At 40.9% G+C, this 10,915-nt stretch overlaps 1 protein-coding gene across 4 annotated transcripts; it reads right to left on the bottom strand.

Moving 5' to 3' along the window:
• Positions 1 to 768: 768 nt before the first annotated feature.
• LOC107202465 (glutathione S-transferase 3) lies at positions 769 to 10,524 on the bottom strand. Of its 4 annotated transcripts, none has more exons than XM_015623236.3 (7): positions 10,414 to 10,524; positions 7,949 to 8,091; positions 6,091 to 6,142; positions 4,437 to 4,569; positions 3,168 to 3,309; positions 2,078 to 2,209; positions 769 to 1,537 (listed from the first exon to the last, which is right to left on the bottom strand). In XM_015623236.3, exons 2-7 carry the CDS (start codon positions 8,069 to 8,071, stop codon positions 1,394 to 1,396), a joined length of 726 nt encoding a protein of 241 aa, XP_015478722.1. In that variant the 5' UTR covers positions 8,072 to 8,091; positions 10,414 to 10,524; the 3' UTR covers positions 769 to 1,393. The 4 variants fall into 4 exon arrangements, with proteins under 4 accessions (XP_015478722.1, XP_015478725.1, XP_015478723.1 ...); XM_015623239.3 differs by having other exon boundaries at positions 7,985 to 8,091; XM_015623237.2 differs by having other exon boundaries at positions 10,339 to 10,468.
• Between the last annotated feature and the right edge of the window lie 391 nt (positions 10,525 to 10,915).

The raw sequence follows: 10,915 nt of genomic DNA, 5'->3' as shown, positions 1-10,915 counted from the left end.
AGGAATTATCGTCAACAACTACAGCGTTTTCCAAACTTTTCTATTAAGCTATTCTGAGATTAAACCAAGGACTGAACTGTAATTGCAATTGATATTACATTAGCTGCTAAATTACTGTAGGTCAGTGCAAACTTCGTAAATCTGGCAATGAGGGAAAGTGTTTGTAGCACTGAAAACTTCAATCATTCTGAAGCTGGGGAGTCTGACGAGCTCTCAAGTGGGCAGCTTGTTCATCAAATATCAGATGAGTGTACTTACTACATCCCAAGCAGTGTCAAGCAGCATCTTATTTCTCAACCCACAGCTAACACAGGAGTAAACCAGAGCCATTAGAGATTGAGCACAAGTCTTTTCTTGTAAACTGTGTCATTAATGTAGAACTATAAATAACAAGTATGAAACACCAAGGTAACATCCTGCAAAGCAGCTTTTCAATACCTAAGTGCCATTTGTTGAAGTGATTAAAACCATCTTAAATTCCTTTTTCTAGCTATCTGTGGAAACCACAGTGTTAAAAAAAAAAAAAGATTAAAAAAACCAACATTTTGAGTTTGGTTGGTACTAGATAGGAGCTATATCAGGTCTGTGTGATGGTTTACTACCTCTCCTTCACATCTCCATTCTCTTCTTTATAAACACAAATAAAATATGCCTTTCCATGAGGCATGTGGGCAACGATCCTCCTCATACCAAATATAAAGAATTTATCCTTCAAGAAAAGAAAAATGTTTTCAAGCCCCAGCTTTCATTCACAAGACAACAGAACAATGTGACTACATAAAAAGTTTATTTGATTAGTACAGGTCCTCTAGATACAGCAGTTAAACAAAAACATCATTTGGCAGTCAGTTTATTTCCTAATTCAGTAATAAAAATGCAGCTTAGTTATAAAGGCACAGTGTTGACATTTAGACAAATCACTGATGTCCAGCAGAACTGGCAAGAGAAAGACCTCACTCCTACTTTCTTTAAAAACTACTAGTTCATTTGCCAACAGTGATATTAAAGAAGAAGAAAAGCCTACATTGGAAGCAATCCTCATCTAAAAATCTGATCTGGATCTAGAAAAAAGTCCTCGGAAATAGGACAACATACTGAAGCTATCAGTCAGCAACTCACATTTCTCTTTTCTGGTGTTTCACAAAATCTCTAGTGAGACTGTGCTTGCTGCCATTTCACTTGCTTAAAATTACCAGAAAAAAATCTTGTGATGAATGAAGGAGAAAATAGGCTAGTGTTGAAGTGTTATAAAAGATACCTGCCTACTGTATTTTGTGTGAGGGCACAACCTCCTGCCCACTTTAACACCTCTCGAACACCCCTTCGCCTTCCTTTGTGGTGTAATTGGCCGTGTGGAATCTGGCAGTTCTCTTACAGCCTGCAGCCAGGCACACTAATTTGCTTTTACATCATAATACATGCAGAGAACTCTTCTGACAGTCTCTACGTATTTATCATCAGGAACAGGTTTCCTCTGGCTTCCTGGCTCAAGAAATTTCTTGATTGTGGGGATGCTGCTTATTCTTGCTTTAAATGCCTAAAAGGCAAACAGTAAGTACATGGTATTTAAAGAACAGAAAGTAAAACAAGACAAAAAACTATTTTACTGATTCATGTAACATCCTTTAAGAAGCTGTATGTGGAGACAAGACAGGAAATATGGTTTTAACTGTGGATGAATTTTACTCCCACTCACTTCAACCCTTTTATTTTCCACAGTAACAAATGAGCCCTCTGTCTTGTATTGATATGGGATGAAGTGTTAACAGTAATCTGTGGTTTCTAATATGTACATTACTCAGATCAGTTCTTATGATCCAGAAAATACCTTCCACTTAACAGTATCACAGAACTGGTGAGTAAAAAAAAAAAGGGAGGCTGCTTTTCTTCAGATGTGTACAGGGGTTACTCCAGAAAATGACAGTTTCTCTAGGTGAAACATTTTACAAGGCTCTTCCTAAAGCAGGAAAAGCAAGACTACAATGAAAAAGTAACAAATACTTTTTTGAATTTGAATACTTTGAAATATCATTTATCACATTTAGAGCCATATGAGCATCTTGTTACTGCAAAGTACCTGTAACTGAGGAAAGCCTGAGAGCACATCTGACTTCTTCTCTTCTACCATTAAAATGGCTTCAAGAAGATGAACATCTGCCCAGGTAAAATTGCTGCCAACAAGGAAGTCCTGCCCATGGTCCTTCAAAACCTAGAAATGTCATGGATGAAAACACTCAGGTATGGATAGCCAGCTGAGGTTCACGTTTTCAAAATGCACAGGGCACACCTTCTTTGACAATATTACTGTCTCCTTTTCACCCTTCTCTCCCATGCAGCTAACAGGGGGAACAGGGGATGTGCCAGCAGTCACTGATCATTTTACAGCAGAAATCTAGAATCCCAGGGTTTACTGATCCTTTCTTCCAATAGCTCTAGGTAACCCTGTGTACTAGACGATAGGGTTAGATACCTTCTTGGTGTTCACACCTTTCAAGTCTAGTTTATCTGGATTTTTTCTATACATTCTTACAGCTTCAATGGAAAAATAGAGTATAAAAGAGAGGTGATTGGCCTAAAGCATTGGGGCTAAGATGCAACAAGTGGAATATCGGGCAGAATGCATTCTGGCAACCACCTACAGGAGACCTGGCAAAGTGAAAAACTGTCTTTAGTTAAAACAGAGAGGAGCTATTCCTGCTAGATCATCCTGTCCATGCATATTAATTTCCATTGAGAGTACCTCTTGGGTTCTAGCTGTCAAATTATCAGTTAGAAAAACACCAAGATTCCAGTATGGCTAGAAGTCAGCAGTGCTAACTGTGTATTGCTGTGTTTAGAAAAACCCAATGGACTTGTATTTGAAATGGTTAACAAAGACAATTTAGCAATGCTTTTGCAATGCAAATTACTGTGGGTGAGTTGACCCTGGCTGGGCACCAGGTGCCCATCACAGCTGCTCTGTCACTCCCTCACCTGGACATGGGGAAGAAAATACATGAAAGACTCTCGGGTTGACCCACCCCAGCTTGTCTGATACTGTTCTGACCCCCACTCCAGACAACAGACAGTCCTGGTTTAAAGTACTGCACTGACACTTGCTGCTGGTTGTGGTGATATACCCATTGCTATCCTTCCAGAATCAGGGAGAAAATGGTCCTCCTCCATACCTTTTCATACACTGGGAAATACCTGCTTGTCGCCTTTTGAACTATAAAAGCACGTTGTTTCTCTTTATCCTCCGCTGATAAGAAAGGGAACATCAAGATGAAGCCCATAAGGTCATCAGTTCCTCCAACATACATATCAATCCTTAAAATCAAAGCAAACAAAAACCTTAAATAGAAGGCACCCTCACAAGCAGAATTACCTTATATTTGTTTTAGGATAGTAAACACTGAATTTTCCATCCCCCTGTTGTGGTACCTTCCCCCCCACTCCCTGCTTTCAGGCTGCAGTGTGATCTGAGAAATGCTTTTTTTAAGCAATCTCGAACACATTCCTTCATGGAAATTATTTCTGCAATTAAAAAAATACGTCACAGTGCGAATCTTGTATTTGTAATGATTTTGGCTCTTTACTTGCTTCTCTGTGCAAGTTTAAACAGGGTTGCACAGAGGTTAAGAGTGTAACTTTGGTGTAACAGATCACAATCACCAAAGAAACACACAGCACCACAAGGAGTCATTCCCAACTGACTTAATTATCTGGATGTATCCCACCTTCAGAATTTCATCCAAAGTCCAAGTAGTGACAAACAGATAAATAATGGGGTTGGAAGTCCGAAGCATACCAGGTTCTTCATCCAGCTAAATTATCAGTATATCAGTTCTTCAGATTGTCCCTTTTCCAGACTATGAGAGCAGGTTTTGTACTGTAGATGGACATTCAAAATGCTACATACTGAGACAGCCCAATCATACCTTTTCTTCTTCACAGACACAACATCGAGGATTTCATTTCACATGAAACCAATAATTTTTCAACAGCTTTTAGCTGTTCTTTCCCCAGCTCCAAAATACCTAAACCATGCACTTTTTTACGGCACAGTGGGACAGCATGCACTCACAGATAATGTCAATGACAGCTCTTATTTTGCAGCCAAAAGTTAGAAACTAACCATTTCTTTGCAGTTTTCTGGTTACAAAAGGAGTTCAGCATCTATATGCCAGTCACCTCTCAAATACCTCTGTCAGGCTGTATTAATTTTTCACTAAGGCACAATAAACCCATGACTCAAATGTTTTTATGTGAAAAGTAACTGAGTTAGAACACATCAGTTGGCTTGCATCTAACTGTGGCCTCTCAGGCTCACTGCAAATTGTGTATCACTAAGGCTCACAGGTGATTGTGCACAGGTGTATGTTCAGCCATGCAATTAATTCTAGATGCACCAGAGCTACTACATTAAATTCAAGAATAGTAATACTGTTACATACAAGGCTCTTTCCTTCAGGTCCTTCCCATAGAGGTTGTACTTTGCTGCAATGTAGCTGAGGATGGCTCTTGTCTGCACCATCTTCATCCCATCAATCTCCACCATGGGCACCTGCTGAAACAGCAGGGATCCACCTGAAAGGAAAGACACACATTATTTGACTGATCTAATAACTCCACATCAGATTTCTTGCTGTCTTCAGAGGATTATTGCTTTTATAGTGATCTTTCTGTGGGTAGTCATTGTATTAAACTGTAGCTCTTCCATGCAAAGAAAGAATTTCAGTGGTGCAGACAAATTAAACTGAAAAACACAATTACTGTAGGTTACCATCCTTCCTTTAAAAAAATTAACTGAAGTTGCAGTCAGGACTGTGTATAGCAGCTTTTAAAATAAAATTGAAATGCAATGGAGACAATCACACTAAACATTTCAATTGAGTAAAAAGTGTCTCATTCTAAACAATGTAAAAAAAAATTCTGTTCCATTATTCAGACAATATTTGAAACAAATGTTAGATTTACAGATATCTCTCTTACAACCAATCTTTAAGATGTATCAGATTGACTCAGTCTTCTTGAGTGTGGCCCAGCTAGCTCAGTGATGAGGTTTCTCTTCACTCGAGTTTTGAGCCAGCATATGTTTGTGGGGTTCACTGATTTTCTTCAAGAATCCAAGTCTATGGAGCAAGTAAAGAAATCAGGGGGGGACTCTCTCTCTGGTTTGCATTCCACAGTTTATTTCTGTGAAGGGGAATCCAAAGGATGAGAGCAAGGATTTGGGGTCTGGGGGGTCTCTTTTAACAGGGTTTCTCGGAGGGAGGGAACATCAGAGAAAGAACCAATTATTTTCTCAGTTAGTACATCTTACAAACTTTCTACAAATCAAGGTTACGCACACCAAGATAAGAAATAACAGACACCAACTTCTTCAAATGCCCACAAAGGTGTAGGAGTATTCTCCACAGAGGGGCAGAGGGGGAGAGAGGGGGAGAGGCTGGTTTCCTGGCAACACAGGAGGGAAAGAAAGGGAAGGGAAGCATGCCCTTTCAGCTTCCACAGCTCAGAGGCATTCTGGGACAGGAAAAACAGAGTTACAAACTTCCGTGTTGGAAAGAAGGGTCTCCTGGGCTAAAGAAACTTCAAGCAGCTGGAAATGCCAGCAGGGTCCTCTCTTTACTCTCTCCAGCCTCTCGCCGTGGGGCTGAGGAGAGGAACTTCAGTAACCATGGTAACTTAACACCAGGTAAACAATTAGGAGAAAGAGAAGCTGGGGGCGGAAATCACAACTAAAAGATGGGAAAAGATATATTTCAAGCTATCAACTACAACATCAGATCATAAAATGAAATTTTGTGATACATATTTTCTGGTTACTGAAGCCCATAGTTAAATTTGTGGGACTTAAGCTAAGGTGGGATATGTAGACAAATGGAGAACAATAGAATCCAGAGGCATGGCAAACCCTCCAGGTTGGAAAGATACTCAGTTTGTGATTTCATCTGTCCACATGTGATAAAAAACAGCCTCTGCAGCTGCTCACAGCTCTCAGCTTTACTCTTCTATGTGGGAAAGAAGACATATACAGTCTTCAAAGACTTCACCCATCTTCTCTAAGTCTGGTTACACTTTTCTTGAGATTTCATATGGACTCACCTTGCAGGAGCTTCTCATATTGGTCTCGTGTTTCCAAAAACTCTTCTTCAAACTGACAAAAGAGAGTGAGGAAGAAGAGGAAATAAGAATCTTTTCACATTTTTAGAACAGATAAACCTTTAAAGCACCATAAAAGGAAAAGAATATACATCATGGTTCTCTCCATTTCAGATGTGGCTTTAAGGGAGAACACAAGGACAGAAGTACTGGCAATATCTCCTGGATTGTCACACTTGATAAATGCTCCTACGGGCAACCCTAGCAAAAGAATAGGCAAGAAGAACTGGAGTGAGGATGGTTTGCTTGGTATTAAACAGGTAGTGTAATGTGAAACAGTCTAGGCTGTTCTTAAGATGCTTTCTGGAATGTGGAAAAAATCTGCTGTACGATATTTTGATTTGGGAGCTAGACAGGAACAAGTTCTTTGGAAGTTAAAACAAAGCTTTTAAAAAATAATGTACAAGTAGCAAGCCCTGCAAGAACTTTAGTACAGATGCATGTTTCAGACACCTGCAGATTAATTATTCACAAGATGAGAAACAAAAAGATAGAGAATTGCCGGTGATCAGATCAATGTAGTTGCATTCAAATGGCTGAGGATGGCTAATCCAATCAGGGTTACTTACGGAGGAACCAAGTTCAAGATTAAGACACCAGTTAGACTTCTACATGTGCCATACATGTCTGTGATCAGTGCAGAACATGGAGACTTGGAAAATGGTTGATGTTACCAATCCCTAAATGCCTTGCTCAGTCAGCCTCTCTCATAACATCTATGCCACTCATTTTAGTAATTAAGATTTGCTATACTAGGGAAACCCCAGAAGATCAGGCATATTAACATATTGCCAATGTTCAACCATAGCAAGTATGATCACAGTCTAAAATTCAGAACCCAGGTTTCTGCTGATGAGAAGCTGAGAAAAGAATATTCCAAGGAAAAAATGTAGCAACTGGTACTCATCAACAGCTTTTTTTTAAACTTACAAAGAACCCACAAAAAAACAAAACTCAAGAAGTGAGAGCGACTTAAAACATAGGAACAAATGATGGAGAGAAGTTGGATGATGATCATGAAATGACAGAGGAACAGAAAAAGTTCTGTTTTATGCAAGGCCTGAAAAAAAAGACTGGTGGTCTTTTTGAAAAACTTCTATTCCTTGGCTCAGTACACAAGTAACTGTATGTACTGTACCAACTTATTGTGTAAGAGGACACTCAGAGAAAATACTAGTCTTTTGTGTCCTCAAACTGTATTACCAGTTTACCACCAAGATGGACAGCAAATGAATAAGTAAATTATATACTATCAGAAAAAAATTAAAGTACTATCTTCCTTCTCTGTTTTATCAAAGTACTTTCTTCCTGTGCAGATTTCTAATTTCCCTACACATGTGGGTCAATTTGCTCACTTCACCCTGCTAAGCTTCATCTAAATGATGCAAGACACAACATAATTTGTGTTAGAGCTTATTATGTAAGATGGAGCCAGTGGAGTGAAAAATAAAACAAAAATCTCTGTGTGAGTGTTCAATGGAAAACAGGAACACTAGAGAAAGTAAATTGCTGTTTCACTGGGCACAGATAACACTTGTTATGTAAGGAACACATCTATCAGTTCAGCAACTCTGGGTCAGTAATCAAGTGCTTAATTAAGGATTACATTCTTGTGTTAAGCAAGAACCTGGTTTACAGTGTCACTGCTCAGAAAACATGTAACTTGAAGCCATGCTTTTGTGTGCCTGAAGTAAAAGTATTTAATTATACTGAATAGCCAGTGTTCACTTACTATTGCATCTTGGGATGCCTTTTCTTTTTTTGACTAATAACATGTGATCTGCCTCAAAGACAAGCTTACCAATGTGCAGTAGAAGTTAAAAACTCCAAAACAAACCTCGACCCCAGCTGCAGCCAACAACCAACGAATCGATTCCATCTTGCCTCTTCCATCAAAGTAGTAAAGTTTTGGTTTTGCGGACATGACTTCAAACTTTCTGTTACCTAAAGAGTTATAAAAGATAGTAAGTTAATAATGATACAAAAATCTGATGGCAGCTGGGATAACGGTTCACAGGTCACTCACACAACAAAAATTTAAGTTAATTTTTGACAAAATATTTTAGCAAAGTTTCAGTCTAAACTGATTTGTTTTTATTGCTGCACAGTCAAGTCAAATTCTTTCGTAGACATTTCATCCCTCTGAAATTCAGGAAAAGCATCAAGTTGCTAAGTAGGAGATAACAGAAAAAATAAAAAGTCACCACAAAGAAAATCCTTAAAACTTTTAGAAAATGTAAGTTTCAGCACTGAAGTTACACAGACACTGCTAAAAGCCAAGCCTTGAGCAAAGAGAAGAGACAATAAACCAAGTTTCCAAATCTGGCAAACCTTGTATCAAGGAATGCCAGAAGTATCTAAACTTTAATTCTACACGTTTAGGTGAAACATGGGAATGTACTTTCAAGCCTCTCACTTTTTTCTTCCTAGCTGTGGTGATCTAGCAATCAGTAGAAACTTCAAAAGTATTGAAATATGTGATCCAGGATCAGTAGAAACTTCAGAAGAATGGCCTGTTTCTTCTGTAATAATCCAGATTAAAACAAAGTTTCAGAGTGTTGCACTACTTATCCTTCTACAGACCACATTTCTTTCTATTAATAAACCCTGTTGCTATGTAAAACTTTGTAGACTTTTCAGATGATCAAATGCTGCTTTGCAAGCAGCATTTTAGTTCTTTAATGACTTCATAAATGAGGCTATTAATTGTTATTTTTTGAATAGTGTTTAGGCCTCAGCAGGAACTGGATTCTACTGTAGAGCCATAAACCAAGACAGCAATCAAATTTACTCATACTGGCATTTCACATGCAGAACTCCCTAACAGCAAGTCCTTGCTGCAACTGAGAGCTGTTTTCCCTCTGTAAGGTGATTTATTGTCACTTCAATCCACAGTTCAAGTAATTCTGGAAAAGAGGCTCTTGGCATGCAAACAATAACTTGCAGTTTCCAATATTTCAAAAGCTCCTTCATAAGCAGAGGGAAAAAAGACCTTGACCACGCACAAAGTGGTCTGCTTGTTAGCCAAGAGGCATGAAAAGAGAACACAAAACATGAGACTGCATCAGGCCATGGGAATTCAAAGGCTATTCTGCCTCTGCCTGCTCAGGGGCCTCTGATTGCTCTTAGGTAAGTCACAGGGAAGTAAAACACTGCCAAATAGTGTCTTTACCACTGATGAATACAGCAGTGAATTAGAAACACACAAAAAGACTGAAGAAAAGTATCACTGTGAGCTACACAAAAGAACAGAACGAAACAGGAGCTACTTGTAATATAGCTACATTCACAGAGAAAGAATAAAAAAAAAACACAGGTGATATTTAACTTGCAGTTTAAAAAACTAAAGAAACAGAAGAGTCACAGTGCCACTTCTGGAGACAGGTCACAGGACATAACAAGTCACTGATGCCCAACACATCTCAATGCAGCAGAGGCAAAAGGAAGGTAAAGAGGCATGGTGGGTGCTTGTTTTGTGAATACCAGGGGATCAAAAAGTTTGAAATGAGCTGTAGCGTTCTAGGTTCCTAGGACTGAGCCTGCCATGCCATACTGGTAGAGAAAGTCCAACTTGTGAACTAAAATCTGATGGAAAGAGCACCCTGGTCAGGGACAGAGACTTTCTCCCTTCTCTGCCCTTCATCACAAACAGGTAAAGTGGCAATTTGCAGTCAGAAGCTGCAATTGCTGGTAGGTTGTTGTGCATTCCCCTCACACCTGACACCTCAAGAGGAAAAGGGACTTTGCGAAAAATTTGCTCCCTTGCTGTGACTTATAAAGGCCAGCTGGGTTAACAGAGGGAATGAGAGAAAATGAATATCGCTGTAAGAAGCGATCACTCCCCCGCTAGAATGAACTAGAAGAATATCAGTGAAGAGGGCCAGGGGTCGAGCTGTGCTTGGCACGTCCTGCAGATCCAGGATTCCAGGGCCCGATTTTCCCTGCCAGCATTCAGCAGCAGCCCAAAAGCGGTTCCACTCTGCACCCGCAACACCAACACGGGGGAACGTCCCGTGCTCAACAGGGACATCTCAACAGCTTTTCCCCGGGCCACCAGCCCCCAGCCCTCCCGCTCTAGGGAGACGCGAGATGACGAGCGGTCCGCATTGTGACACGGGGAGCCCGTGACCGGGAGAGCCGATCCACGGCTCAGGCCTGAGCCCCTCACAGACCCCCGGCTCCCCGCCTCACCTGAGCCAAACCAGCCACGGGCACTGTTTGGGAGGGAGCAGGAAGAGAGAAATCCCAGGGGCCCACACTACTCACACGCACGGAGGGTTAAAGCGGCGATGCCGAGCGAGCACAGGACGCTCCAAGGCAGGCGCTCCCGCTGGCCCCGCCTGCAGCCGCGATCAGCGCCGGGCCCGCCCCGCCCAGGCCACGGGACGGGGACGAGAGGAGCAGCCGCCAATGGGAAGCCGTAAATTTGCAAGTTTCGCAAAGCCTTCTGGAAAGACACCTAACCCCAAAGAATTTCGCTAAAATTTTTAACTGGGTTAAAAAATTATTTCTCTCGGAAGGTTTTGTCGCTGCAGGTTGATGATTCCATGCTCCGTGCCGCTAGGTTCATAGTGGTTGCTACAAACCGTGACGTTGAGGAGATCGGCAGTACTGAGCTATAAATAGCTGATTGCGAGCGCGGTTTGTCTGGATGTGAGGGCGATCTGGCTGCGACATCTGTCACCCCATTGATCGCCAGGGTTGATTCGGCTGATCTGGCTGGCTAGGCGGGTGTCCCCTTCCTCCCTCAACGCTCCATGTGCGTCCC

Source organism: Parus major, chromosome 3, assembly GCF_001522545.3.
Source record: "Parus major isolate Abel chromosome 3, Parus_major1.1, whole genome shotgun sequence".
NCBI classification, from domain to species: Eukaryota; Metazoa; Chordata; class Aves; order Passeriformes; family Paridae; genus Parus; species Parus major.
Note: the sequence above shows the minus strand (reverse complement) of the source record. Positions and strands in the feature narration are given on the sequence as shown.

What these genes read in the sequence shown, in the direction of transcription:
- LOC107202465 (XM_015623236.3), bottom strand. Translation starts at nt 8,071, where the DNA reads ATGTCCGCAAAACCAAAACTTTACTACTTTGATGGAAGAGGCAAGATG. An exon ending in TTAACTTCTACTGCACATTG is followed by an intron (nt 6,143 to 7,948) that starts GTAAGCTTGTCT and finishes CTCTTTTGTCAG; the next exon opens with TTTGAAGAAGAGTTTTTGGA. An exon ending in CAGGCTTTCCTCAGTTACAG is followed by an intron (nt 1,538 to 2,077) that starts GTACTTTGCAGT and finishes TTTGCCTTTTAG; the next exon opens with GCATTTAAAGCAAGAATAAG.